Source organism: Pleurodeles waltl, chromosome 3_1 (genome assembly GCF_031143425.1).
Source record: "Pleurodeles waltl isolate 20211129_DDA chromosome 3_1, aPleWal1.hap1.20221129, whole genome shotgun sequence".
NCBI classification, from domain to species: domain Eukaryota; kingdom Metazoa; phylum Chordata; class Amphibia; order Caudata; family Salamandridae; genus Pleurodeles; species Pleurodeles waltl.
Window position 1 is genome coordinate 926,615,572 of NC_090440.1, and position 15,100 is coordinate 926,630,671.

Genomic DNA, 15,100 nt, shown 5'->3' on the forward strand with positions numbered 1-15,100 from the left:
TGCAGCCATTTCAGAACATAAACGAATTGGGAAAGCACAAATGAAGCACATGTGTCTGTAATTCTGAAGTGTGGGGTAAACATTTTAATACGATCAAAACAAGTCAACGTACTAGGTGATGACATTGCCATGCATTGTATGTACCATGAACCATTAAAACTGTAGGTCTCTACAAATGCAACTGTCATTTTAATTGAAAATGTTTGTCTAATGACAGTGCGCTAACAGACCATGCATACTCTGCCTCCACACTTCATACCACTGTACTACACAACTCCCATCACAACAATCCAATTCAATCCACTCCACTAACTTTTAGCCATGCTGAACAGCAGCCACACGGTGTACAACATGGCTAAAACCTTGGTAAAGCCAATAGATCTTGTATTGGTAATCCCAATAGCTCTTGCATGGGCAAAGTCTACTGGCTTTGCCAAAGCCTGGTAATTCAAGTCTAGCCTCATTAGGTTTTTGGATAAAATTTAAAAAGCATGACTGACTAGATACAAAGCACAGCCCGAGGGAGGTCATTAACTGGAAGTTGGAGTGGTGGTGGGGTAGAGGGGCATAGAGACATGGCACCTTCTGTTTGCAAGGAGTGAGAGAAGGCGATGGGCAGATCAGCTTGAAATGGATCTTTAGATACACAGAAAATTAGGCTAGCTGCAGATAACATGTTTATTGTTAAGACTCCCACTCTGGAGTACCTCTCTAGATTGCACATTTTATTAACAGACTTTGAAAACTAGCCAGTTTTTAAATGAACACCTCTAAAACCAGAGAATTTAAAACTAAGTATTCTAAACATTCCGATGAAGACAAAAATGAAAGTTTCAATGGGCAACACAAAAGGTAAATATATATATATATATATATATATATATATATATATATATACATACATACACACATATACAAAAATAGCTAAGGCACCAGTTTGGGATCCATCCAAACACTTTATTACAGAGTGAACAACAACTCTCCTTTTTCTGATGCGTTTCGGCTCCAACTGCCTTGATCACAGGTGAGACAATGCAAGTGATCACAAAGCCAGTGCTTTTTAAAATTACTGATCATGTGACCTGATAATCACGAACTCCATGGAGCGTGTTGTACAAAGATTTATTTTGAAGGGGCCCGACCCGCTTTCCTCAGTGAGAACCACGGCATTTATCCGAGACAGAAGGACAAACTGAGGTGAGCAAGGGATGGGAGAGAGGTATTTTACCTCCCTTCTAGCTGTTTGGGACCTCCCTATAACGAGAGGAATAGGGGCAACAACTTTAAACAAGGACACTTTTCCATCATACATTGTAACTTTGGTGCCTAAAACGCTATTTTATGCAGTACAATGATTCAGCACCAGAGTTTAAGAACATGGAATGGTGCACCTTGGGACATGGAGTTCGTGATTATCAGGTCACATGATCAGTAATTTAAAAAGCACTGGCTTTGTGATCACTTGCATTGTCTCACCTGTGATCAAGGCAGTTGGAGACGAAACGCGTCAGAAAAAGGAGAGTTGTTCACTCTGGAATGAAGTGTTTGGATGGATCCCAAACTGGTGCCTTAGCTATTTTTGTTCTATGTTAAGATGGGATGCTTTGCCCTTATGCGGAGGCTGCCCTGTCAGGGTCTGTGGCCCCTTAATGGTGCGTGTTGTATAGGTATAGATATAGATATATAAAAAAAACAAAAATAAACATTCCATTAGATTTAAATGACCCGTATGGAGTTAATTAACCTACCCGGTTAATTGTTTTGAGAGAGGATACTCATAGGTGGGCATTATAACCCATCCTATGGCTGGGGAAAATTACTACTATTAAGATGAACATTCTGCTGAGAGTTCTATATTTATATCAGGCTCTCCTACTTAACATTCCAGAGAACTGTAGTGGAAATAAAGAAAATTATACTGAATTACGTTTTGAGGGGAGATGCTCAGAAACAGCCTATAGAATAATGTGCTGCCCCAAACAAGAAAATGGCCTGGCACTTCGAGACTAAGTTATTTCATTACGCGGCCAAACACTTTTTTTTTTACCCAAATGGATCATTACAGCATCAGTTAAAATATTGGGCTTTGTGGACAATGTGATAATGGGCAGAACTGTGAGCCCTCCTGTAAAAACCAACAAGTTAGATCACTACTTAATGTGATTATTTTCACTCCCACGTGCGCTACACTTACGACTCACTGGATTCCAAAGTTCAATATTTCCCTTGCTGTGTAGCCCCATACACTTTAGCCAGAGTGTCACCAGCAGTGGATCTCGGCCCTTTAGAAATGAGGAAGGGAGGCGACTGTCTTATGAAATGTTTTCAAATGGGAATATCCAACCACTGCAGGATTGTTATAGAAAAAAAAAAAAAAAAAAAAACTAACACTACATTAAGCTAAAGTAAGGTACTGCAACAACCATTTAGATTGACAGCTACCTATAAAATCATCTTCAATAAAAAAAATATGCAAGGCCAACGTCCGGCTACACAGGCATAATAGAAAATAATCTTCACTGCTCACAGGGACACCAAAGGTAAACAATGCTTAAGCACAGATGGGCAACAGTAATGAATAATGAGATCAGACTTGTAATGGGTGTATTTACTGCATGACTTCTCATTTATTAATGACTTTATAAAGTGCCTCTCTCCAAGATATGTTTATTTTTAGCTATTAGAATCCAGCAAAATTAGAGATTGACAAACAGCTAGTGTCTTGCGATGGTGGGGATGCAGCACCTGGGGGAATATGCAGTATATTCGGTGGCATTGGCCATGAATCAAGCCCTTCTGGAGAGAACTGATGAAGGGGATTAAACCAGGTTAGCCTATTTCTGTGGCCATGGCAACACTTACTAGGTGCACACTTCACATACCTAAAGTATCTAAAAAAGCAGACAAATATTTGGGACTCTCTAGGTGTAGCAAAGGTTACTCTGGACTGGTCATTGGCGGATTAAGGTACTGTGCCTTGAGACTTTACAGGTGATTAGCTGAGCTGCAGAAATCGCTGATTGATTCAATATACCACATCTAATACCCTACGGAAGGCTCACATTTGGAAGGTGATGGAAAAACATTCTTATACTAAGAGCGGGCACACTGGGGATTTTAGCTCATAATCGGGAGCCAGTAACAAGCTACTTATCAGCTGATTTACCCTTAACTGTGTGCCCACTCAGTGAAATTGTTTAACTTACTTTCATAATTTTGGGATTGAGGTCGAGGCTACATCTATATCACACCCTAAAAAGGGCAGAGCAGCCCACAAATATTACCCTCCTAAAGTAAAGGCAGACCAGGGAGATGAGATCTGCAGATTACAGTATTTGAGGAGTGTACTTTGAAGTTGGGGGATAATTTTGGAAGGGGAAGTAGTTCACTGTGACCAAGATGAAAAGAAATTGCGATAAAGGTATTCTGTAGTTAGGTTGGGTCAGTAATTTTCTCTTGAATAAAATACAACCAAAATATCTTAATGTCTTAAGAGATGCGATGTATAACGCTATACATTTATACTATTTTCTTACTCAGAAGTAAAATAAAAAAAAATTTTAAACTTATATTTTTTTTTTAAGTAGTCTGATTGTCTGGCTCTAGATACTGGAACATGAGCTTTAAAATGTGTGCATGAATCTTAGGAACTGTCCGTGAAACCCCATACAGAAGTGTAGACAGTGGAAGCACCGGAGCCTTTATTTCTCTTTGTAAGAAAACCCCCCAGCACAGATATTTCTTGACATGTTTAAAATGGAGTATAGTTCACTGTCTCATTCTGCAATAGTGGTAGCTGGCTCTTTGATCTTCCCTCATGTCCTTGTGAGGACTATTCAGCACAAAGCACACTGCACTTGGATTTCCTGCAAAATGGATCCTGGTGCTAGGAAACATTACTTAAGACCACTCTCATGAAAGTCTAAATATTAGACGGTAAAGGCCACTTTAGATTGTAATAGCTAGTTTTAGAAATAAGCTGTCTGGCTGTAATAAAAATCATACAAAGCACTCTTAGAAAATTGTATCAAAGCACAAGTATGAGAAGATCAAACAAAAGTACTGTGCTTTAACATTTTACTAAATGGTTTTAAACTCATGAATGCTAATCTAGTGAATGAGTTCACATGCTTAATTTACACATTTGTATTAATCTTTTACGGCTATTTAAAGTTGAATAGAGATTCATTGTCTAACTCTTGAGATCACAGCAGGGTTGCTGAATCTTAGTTGTAGAATCCTTGGTCAAACCTACTGATATGAATACTTGAAATTGCTACCAGACTCTGCAATCTGTGCTTACTCCAGCAGCCTCTAGCCAGAAAACTCCCCTTCCCTGCACTACTCTTTTGGGAATCAGGTTTTGTCTAGTGCGAATGTCTTCGCTGGTTCTATGCTTCCCTTAATCGGGAGACTTTCTCCTACATCTCCCTGTATTTACTGTAGCAAAGATCAGCCCTTTTTGTTGGTTGCATATCTTGCTTTCTGCCGTCTTTCCTTGTACCCTTAGTATTTGGAACATTATAAATATTAAAAAAGGTAGAGGTACTCCTGGTTTTTCCCTTTTGACTGTGTGCTCAGATTCCTACTGCTCTTCTGTTCACCAGGAGGTGATTTATGGCTCTTTATTCCCCTTCGAGTCCTTCTGCTGTCCTCAAGTCCACTCTGGTAAAAGTTCACTGGTTAGCCTAGAAAATGAACAGGTAAGTCTTAAGATGAAAGGCTCTTCTAGAGTTACCAATTTACACCCACAATTCCTGCAGACCATTTGTCAGTTTTTCACATACACGGAGCACTTCGGAGTATTCATCCTAGGCATTTGGACCCATAATCTGGTGTGTTGGGCATAATGGGGTTGTTCCTGAGAAAGTAATTTGAGGTTAGTCTGATATTTTGGATTTTTGGCCAGAGTGTTTCAAATGTATCACTGGCATCATGGCTACTTCCGGGTTTAGCTCAGTCATCCTCCCAGACAGTCCCTGGGAGTTCTGGGATTACAGTAGGAACTGTTTTCTTCTAAGGTCCTTGATGAAAATCTGAGGTTTTTCTAGAAAAAGGTCTTTAGGAACCATCACAGGTTTTGGTACTTCGGTTAATTTTTTTATGATCCAGGCTAAAATGCTAGCTCGTCATATCATTCCAGAAAAGTGGTTAGTCTAAGAGTCTTTTTTTTTTTTACATGTTTTGCCATACATAGCTGCATAACTCAAGGAGAAACTGCTCAATTTTACAGATGAAAACTAAACCCCTTTTGTTTAATGTCCAAGACTGACTTTAGTCAATGGATTAATTATTGTGTCACTTGTTCTGTCAAGAGGACAAGATCATCTTTTCAACTTTCCTGAGGGCTGTGGCAAGCATTGCATACCATTGTGTGTAGCTCTCCTCTTCCTGTGAAGGCTAAGACTGGATTATGGATGTGTCTTGAGCACAATAACACTTTTCAATCGATACAAACTACAAATATGTGGTCTCATCATGGTCCTGTGGTTCAGGCATTCCTGTGCTGTGGTATTTGCTGCCAGATGCTGCGAAAACCACGGTTTACTGGTATTTGCTGGGTTTTAATAAATCGTGGACTTTACAGCATCTGGCAAACTCCTTAGACGGAGGAGTATCTGAGCCATTTGTCCATCTTGATTACAATCAGAGTAGTCTTGAGCTTTGATTTAACATAACAAATCAGTGCATTATATCCCTTCAATGGCTTCATCTAGACCAATTAAAGGTAAGAATCCATTACTATTTATGAAAGCAAAACTCTGAATTGAAAATAAGGCAGCTGTGATTGAGCTGGCATTCAAAGTACTATATTCATGTACGTTTTAGGAATTACTTTTTTTTTTTTTAACCAGTGAACCAATAAGTTACAGGTGCATACATTTCTGTAAACCTACACCAACTCTACAATATGATATCTAAAATGTATCACTGACACCAGTCTAGATTTTATATTTCATGAATCAGCCACTTTACACAATTATACAACTAAACACTAATTACCATTATCAGTTGCTTATAAAGGCTTTCCATTTTAGGATTGCCTCCCCAGCCAACACATGCATCTACTTCTAGCTATATATAAACAGCAGAAGTACTGAGTTCCTACAGGAAGGGCTAAAAACAAATTGTTGCTGTTCAACACCCAGATGCCAGTCACTCCCCTCCCCCGCCACCCAACCCCAAATTTCACAAGAAGTTTGGCTAAAGAACATCCAAGCACATGCACAAAACTGTTAGAGATCGGATGGTAACGCCTGAATTTTGTGGCGAAGGTTGAAAACCATGCATGTAAAAAGTGAGGGGGAGAGGTGAGACTCCATGGCGGAATAAGCAGGGTCATTGGTACAGGTAACAGATGCACCAGCGAGAAAGGGGCAGAACAATTCTGTTGTAGGGAGTGATAGGCTCAAAAGTCAGAAAGCTTGCACTCACTCCAGAGGTTTTCACAGGGGGAAGAAATACGAAGAGCCTTCTGCACTCCCTGTAGAGGCACATGGGGGACCCAGGAAGAAAACAAACCTCAGCAAGTGATTTAGAGTTTGTGCAACAACACTGCCCATGTTTTGCAAAGTTTGGATTTCAATCGAGGTGCTAGATGTCAATAAGGACTATGCTGTAACTTGGATTAAAAATATTCTATAACAATGAGCTCAGTGCTGAACTACTGCTACACGTGAGAGGGCTAAATAGGATCAAGAATAGGTGAAACAAAGTTTGGTAATTGAGCTGTAGTAGAATAAAGTTGGTAAAAAACACTTCTCATTTTCCTTTCATGTGGATCATGACAAATGCCTGCCACTGGTACAATTATGTATCCATTGTGAATACATAAGGCTGCACCAAAAAAAAAAAAAAAAAAAAAAAACACAAAAAAAAAAAACACACACTTCTTTGGTCACACAAGAGCAAGAAGAAACTCTGGGCACAGCTCCTCTGATGTTAAAGGGAACAACCACACACGTTTCTGGCGAAAAGTACACATAATGCCCTACTCACATAGGGGTTAGATCACACCTGACTGAAGGTGCCTGGGCAAAATTTCTCCAGGTGCAGTAACTCCTACGAGGAGGGGTGAAGCTTCATGGGTCGTGTCTACCAGGCTCTACCAACAGCACAACAGAGCACGAAGAGGAAGAGCCAGCTCCGACGGCCAGGATCACTAAGGTAAAATGAGAGGCTGGGGGCCCGGGCCCCAATGGGACACTACCTGCACTTTTCCCATCTTATTGCTGCCCAACCTCTTAAGACTCTTCCTACAAATATCTGAGTATTATTGACAATAAAGAGACCCTTAAACCGCAGTGCAACACCCTGAAGATAAGGGTCACTGCCCTGGCACTATCTTTAAAGAGCTTAAAGAGGAAAGTGTTTGGTTGTAATCTAGCCCTACTGCAAATAGTAATTCAGGCAAAACTGATCCTGACAACCTATGGCAATGAGGGTCTATGAGGTAGGGATGCACCAAAGCTTGACGGGGTTGTCTCTAAGGCCTACAGAATAATCTTTTGCCTCCCTAAATATGCCTCTCCAGCTCAGATAAGGTTGGAGTTTGGTCTTCAAAGACAGTCCCTCGTCAAAAGAGGAACATATATCAATAGTTGGCACAAAATAAAGAATGCTGGTTCCAACTTACTAAATTTTCATCTATGAACCAAACTGGCAACCAGAAGTGGTTCTCCCGCCCAAACCTCTCAATGACTCTGTAGTGGTAGATATCGAAATGAAGACCAGAACAGCAGAGGTACTCTGAAGCTGTGATTTATTCAGCAGAGGAGACCCACTGCCGGCACATGAAGCAGGCAGCAACCGCTCTCCCAGCTGCATTCGATAAACTGACTTTCCCAATCCCCATAACAACCACAGAATTCGAATCCCCATAGCAACACACACAGTATTAAGAATACAACACCATCTCCCTTTTAACAAAAAAAAAAAAAAAAACACGAAAAATACACAAGGAAAAACTAATACTGAAAACAATAAATTCAACAGAAGCATTCCTAACTCTACAGAGAATACTAATATCTGACAAAATCTTTGAATCTAACAGGAGCATTCCTAACTCTACAGGTCCTGTTCACATTCTTGTCAACAGAAGAGTCAACAACATTATGTTGAACAACGGAACAATCAGGAAGTGGGGACCCAAAATCCCCGTTATGAGTCTCCTTGTCATACACAACATCCCAGTAGTCACATTCAAAGTTGTCATGGAGAGGTACATCCCTTAACTTTTTCTTAAGGATATCAGCTTGCTCACTAGTTATCTTCACAACAGCATTCTTGTTTCACCAACCCTTACCCTGTAAGCAGACCGCTCTTCTAGAGATTCTCAACCTTGACCGGTTGAGAAAATTTCAAATCACCTTTGTTGATACTCATAGGTTTTGTAGCTAATACCCAATCCCCAGGTTCCACCTCCAAATCTTTCACACTCTTCACTCTGTCAAAATAGTCCTTAGACTTCTCTTGGTTGCCTCTCACCCGCATACGAACTTGACGCAGATCAACAGAATCAGCAGAAAAACCAGTAACATCCAACCAGGTAGGTCTTAAATCTGTAACAGGATCTCTTCCCCTTAGAAGAATAAAAGGAGAAACCCCAGTAGTACTATGAGGTGTGGTGTTATAGGACCAAACTTTGTTGCACATACTCCGCAACATTGAGGTTATTAGAAATGGCAGTTTGTATTCCCTCCTTCAAAATAAGATTCGCTCTTTCAACCAATCCATTAGAAGAAGGACTGTAAAGAGGAACCTTGATGTTTTTCACTGAGTGATTAAGAAAAAAATGTGTCACTTCATTGGAGACAAAATGTGTTCCATTGTCAGTAACCACCTCTCTAGCAGGACCTTCAACTTGAAACAAGCGTTTCAAAAAATTAATGACCACATTGGAATCAGCAGTGCTAGAAAAGGCAAAATACAACCACTTGGAGAAATAGTCAATAGCTACAATCATGTACTTATTCTCATTCTTCAGCATATTAAATGGACAAGCAAAAACCAATCCTATTTTCGCCCAAGCATTCTTGGGCCATTCTGTACGACAAAGAATTAGTTTTGGTTTTCCAGTGCTTGTCGGAACACAAACACTCAGGGCATTTATCCACATAACATCTTACTTGAGAGTCCAAACCAGGCCACCAATAATGCTGCTTAATATTCTTGATGGTAGCAGAGATGCCCAAATGTCCTAGATGTCCTACTGAAATAACGCCATCCCTCAAGGATAAAGGTGGCACAAACATATTCTGCCTCATGACAATACCATTAACCACCGATAATTCAGATGCAGCCTGAGCAAACGACTTTAATTCTTTGTCTAAGCTCCTGTCAGGAGGCCAACCAGAAACAAGGAAGTCCTTAACTTTGGCTAGAGAAATATCATTGTCAGAACTCTTATTCCAAACTTCCTCTGAAATTTTGAATGCAGAAGCTGCATCAGAAACTGTCACACATTCTTCTTCAACCGGCAATTCAGTGACATCCTCCACAACTGGAAAACGAGAAAGACAATCTGCCCTTACTTTTTTTCCTCCAGGAATATATTTTATATCAAAATTAAACTCAAGTAATCTGGATGTAAGTCTAACCAACCTGGAGGACGCCTTGTTAGAGCAACTGTCTCCAAGCATGTATAATAAAGGCTTGTGATCAGTATACAAATCAAATTTGGTACCCCAAATATACATTTTAAACTTCTCAGTTGCCCAGGAGCATGCGAGCGCTTCTTTCAATAGTACTATATTTTTGTTCTGCTTCACTCAACATGCGTGACGCAAAGGCCACAGTACTTTCAACACCATCTACAAATTGGCTCAAAACAGCACCCAAGCCCACAGAGCTGGCATCCACTGTGATAGTAAACCTTTTTCTCATGGTGTTAGGAGTATTAACAGGGGCATCCACAATGAGTTGTTGCAAATGATCAAAAGCCCTGTGGTCCTCGTCAGTCCAAGCAAACTTGACATGCTTCTTCAGCAACGCCCGTAGAGGTTGTACCACCATAGCATACCCAGACACAATTCTGGAGTAGTACTCACTCAAACCTAAAAATGATCTGAGAGAATCCTTGTCCTTAGGAACAGGGGCCTCAACTATGGCTTTGATTAAAGATGACATGGGCGCAATACCTCTAGCAGAAATGTTATGCCCTAAAAAAAATCAACACTATCTGAAAAGAGCTTGCATTTATCTTTGTTGACAGTGATATTATGTGTTTCCAACTTCCTAAATACTCGAAATAACATCTCAAAATGTTTTTCTTTAGTTGCGGTATGAATGAGAATGTCGTCCTGAAAGACCTGAACACATTGTTCCTCCGAAAACAAAGCATCCATCAATCTCTGAAAAACACTAGCGGCAGAAGCCAAACCAAAAGGCAAACGCAAATACATGAAAGTTCCAAAGGGCGTCACAAATGAAGTTAAAGGTTGAGAATCTTTGGAAAAGGGAATTTGGTGATAAGCTGACCTTAAATCAATGGTGGAAAAGTACCTACTCTTACCCAAATTTGCCAATAAATCATTGATTCTGGGCAAAGGATGAGCATCTACGAGAATGTTGCGGTTAAGTGCGCGCAAATCAACACAGACGAATACTTCCACCCTTTTTTTTTTTTTTTTAGCAAGAACAATTGCCGAAATCCACTCAGAGGAATCAACTGGAGTGATAATACCCTGTTCACACATTTCATGAAGTAAATTTAAGATCCTGTCTAACCGAAAATGGAACCGGTCTAGGCTTCTGCTCGACAGGCACTGCATCTTTTTTTTTTTAAACTTGATTTGATATTCAAATCCCTTGATAAGACCAATATCTTTCTTAAAGACCCTAGGAAAGTTTTCATACAGATTTTCAACTGAACCAAGATCCAGCGGTAATTTCCCTTCAGTCACACTCAGCACAGGCATATCACCAAGAATTACAGGCACAGAGTGACCTGGTCTTAAAATAATACCCAACTTAGCCTGATCTTGCCAGCCCAAATTACCTCTGCCACTTTCAGCAACATAAGTTTTAGTATTAATGCATCTGCTCTTGAAATCAAGAATATCCATGAAAAAAACCCTTCATAGCAATGTCAAACTCGCCAAAAGCTTTTGGATTGACATCAGATCTGTGAAGCTGCTTCCCAGACCACAATCTGTCAAACGTCACGTCAGACAGGATAGTAATTGTTGAACCGGAATCAGCCATAAAGTTCAAATTAACAGAGCCTATAGTTACAGAGTAAATGGGACCTTTACATTTGTTTTGAGAAGCTCCAACAGTATCAATAGTTATCAACACATTGATATAGTTGAAGAAGAACTGACTGATTCTTTTAACAATTTCAGATATCTTAGCTTTGGCCTTAGCTAGATGACAAACACTTTGGAAATGGCCTACTTTTTTGCAAAAATTACACTTTTTTCCTTGAGCTAAACAAGATGGACTATTTCCCATATGAGTCTTTGAACCACATCTAAAACAATACCCAGAATAGTTATTCTCAACACTTTTGTTGGCTTTGCTCCTACTGGATACAGCATTAACTTCCAAACAATCAGCTTGCAGGACAGCAGAAACTTGAGCAGAAGCTTTAACATCTTCTGTTAAAATTTTGGAAGAGATGAGAGCGTTCAATGCTCTTAGCCATGTCCAAGACTTCACCCAAAGACTGATTCTTACAAGTTAAAATACATTCTTGTATCTTTGTTAGAACAATTGAAAACTAATTGATCATGCAAGTAAATGTCTATATTTGAACCAAATTCACATTTCGCAGCAAGAATTCTTAAGACTGCCAAGAAATCTTCAATGGATTTATCCACCAGCTGTTTCCTTTTTTAAAAAAATGACGTTCCAACATTACTGAAGGTTCATCAGAATACTGTTTAGCCATACGTGCTGTAGCTTCAATATATGCATCCCAGGATTCACCCCCCAGTGGTGCAACTATGGCTGGTAAGTTATCGAAAACTTCTTGACCAGTTTCACCTAAGTGGTTGAAAAGGAGTGCAGCTCTGCGCGCAGCATTGTACCTGGAAGCATTGATAGCAACCAAATAATTTTCAAAAATACGTAACCACTTTCTCAAAGGAATTGGCGGTCTACCAGGTTTTTGAAGAAAAGGAGGAGGTTGAACACCAACCTGAGCTGTTGCCATTGTCGAAAGAAGAAAAAAAAATATATATATATATATATATATATATATATATATATATATATATATATTTTTTTTTTTATAAATATCACTAAATTCCCAAAATTAATTTCTTAGTTTCTTTTAAGAATATAGACCTCAGAGAACTAACTGTCAAAGGTGTGTGTGAGTCACCGAAGATACGCACACAGAACAAGATGGAGATTGGAAACCATCCCAAAGTCTTAAGATGGCCGCCAAAGCAAAAGGAAATGTTTCTAAAGGCGGTGTAGCTTGCACGCGAGGGACAGCAGTCAGGTGACTTCAGGAGAAACGACTGAGGCGGACGAGGAACAGACAGAAGAAAATGCCTCCGTCCACTGAGGCTTGCGAGGAGCAGAAGAAAATGCCTCCGTCCAAATCAGGAACCGCAGAAAGAAGCAAGAAGAAAACGGACTTCACCTTCCAGGAAGAGCCGGTGAGTAAGTAAATCCTGTAGGCTCGATGAGTCGACAGAATGCAGGGGGGGGGGGGGGGGGCAGGGCCAGCTAGCCGATACGAAGCAGAGTGCAGGGTCGGTGGGTCTCCAGAGAACACCTTTGTCGCCAAAATTTAGTGGTAGATATCGAAATGAAGACCAGAACAGCAGAGGTACTCTGCTGAATAAATTACAGCTTCAGAGGAGACCCACGGCCGGCACACGAAGCAGACAGCAACCGCTCTCCCAGCTGCATTCGATAAACTGACTTTACCAATCCCCATAACCACAGAATTCTAATCCCCATAGCAACGCACACAGTATTAAGAATACAACAGACTCCCTAACACAACTTGGCTTACACAGCCTTTGGGCGACATCAGCAACACTCCGCTTTAAAAAGGCAGTCAAACCATTAAATGTGTCTCCTTGTTGAAAGACAAGGCAGACGCCAACAGAGCGTACAGGTGGGTCGTTTTGAAAGGTTGTGTAAAACTGAACCACAATCCCTCTGCACAGTCTGTTCCAGCCCATTAAAGGAAAAATTATTGAAATACTGACTGGGCATGCTACCTTCACTTCTACATCTAACCCCATGGGAACGTAAATTATTTGCAACAGACTGTGCAGGAAGGGCAAAGAAGATCTAGTCCATCTCATATGCATTTGTAAGGAACTAACAGTAGCGAGGAGAGCAATGGTACAGCCACTCTTCAACCAAAGAAACCATGACTTGTAGACACTGTTTTATCTTGCTTTATGTCCACAGATACTCAATTAAACTGGCATTTTGAGAGATATTTTATCAAGGCTGAAAAGAAATGGACAGCACTTTAAGTCAGTGATAGACAAGGGCTTGCAAGGAAAGGTGACACACCTGGTCAGTTCCAGTTGGTAACAAGGATCATTTGAGTGCTCCCTCTAATTCATAACCAAGCATTATCCCAGCCACCGCTTGTTTGGTTCTTTGCTGGTCATTCTCAGGTCAATCGGGCATGCCACTCCTTACAGTTGTTTTCATTTGTCACCCTGATCACTCAGACAGACCACAACTAGGTAATAGTGGCTGCTTATGGTCTAGGTCTGTAGCAGCCTGTGGAAGGGGACAGCCTTTGTAACAATGTACTCCTGGCTTAGGCTTACACATAGCGGTCTTGCACACTTTGGTTTCGTGCAATCCTCACCATAGCACTCATTGCGCACTGCACTTTCCATACCATGCTGCGTGCCCAAGTAAGGCACCACATTTAGCTCACAAGTGCAGATTTTAAGAATGTTGATCATTGTTTTTAATAAACTTACTTGCATCAACTGGTACCATGTTAGACAGAAAGGGCCTGAATTTGGCCCTCTAGACTTTACAAGTCCCTCAGCTATTGTGGTGCCGTTTTTCAAGATCAGTAATGTTGCTTGTTAATGTTTGCTGGTGAGAAACCCAGTTGTTTGTATCTCCCTTGTTAGGGCTGCTGTATAAAATGCACTCTGCACTTTTATTGCATGTTACACTGTTGTAGCTTTCACTTGGCTTGATTGAAGCATTTTAATTGGTGTACTTCATATTACTGTTTTAAAGTATCGTTATTCATGTATGGTTTTAATTAACCAAGGCATGAAATAAACTTGCCAATAAATTGAATTTTGAATCAAACAGAACTTAGGGTAGTGCCTAGCTAGCTCAGGGCTGTTTGACTTTAAATTAGGATATAGCATTTTTCATGGATCTACATGATGCACAAAGGCTGTAGCAAGCAGAGACTGCAAGCTTTATTTATATATTAATAATTAATACCAGCATTCTCTGTGACAGCTTTATATTAATTCAGAGGTAGGAACGGCAGAACAGTGTGCGAAGTAGATTGTGTAGGTTACCAAAGGTCATTGACAGTGGAAGTGCCTTGCCAATTACTGCAAGAAAAGTCTTCCAATAGTTTATATTGAACACCTATCATAGTGAAAAGCATTTATGTTTTACTGTAATACATCAATTTTGACCTTTGGCCATCTTGGGGTCCATAAACTGTCAATAGGTGTTTCTAACTGGAGTCTAGCAAAAAACAAACGTCACTCACCTTCTCTTGAAACTTGCCAGAACTCAAAGGCCACCTTGAAAGCTTGAGCTACAGTTATTGTAACTGCTTGGGCCTGAAATAGAGAGCGTTTTTTTTTTACTTTCACATATTTATTTCCTTGAAGGCAATACAGTTCATATTACCAACTATAACATTCTTTTTTGTGACATATCGTTTTAGATTAAATAAATCTATGCATTGGCATAACTGCTGTCCTTCTTTTCTGAAACCTTTATGAAGAGAAACAGTTTCTTTAGGGATTCAACCTGATGCAGAGAAATGGAGAATGAGTTACCTATGTATAACTGATTGTCAAATACAAATATGGACATTTAAAAAAAAAAAATTCAATCAGATTACAACAATTAGTATGAGTGTGAACCAGATTGAGACTCAAGTTGCTCACGTGGTCATGCAAAG

General features: G+C 40.1%; 1 protein-coding gene across 1 annotated transcript in view; it reads right to left on the reverse strand.

Annotated features, from left to right (window-relative positions):
* Positions 1-15,100, reverse strand: part of LDLRAP1 (low density lipoprotein receptor adaptor protein 1) — a 223,418-nt gene that overhangs the window by 71,142 nt on the left and 137,176 nt on the right. The window contains exon 5 of the mRNA XM_069223923.1: positions 14,681-14,753. Coding sequence (XP_069080024.1) covers positions 14,681-14,753 — 73 coding nt within the window. The remainder of the gene's footprint in view (positions 1-14,680; positions 14,754-15,100) is intronic.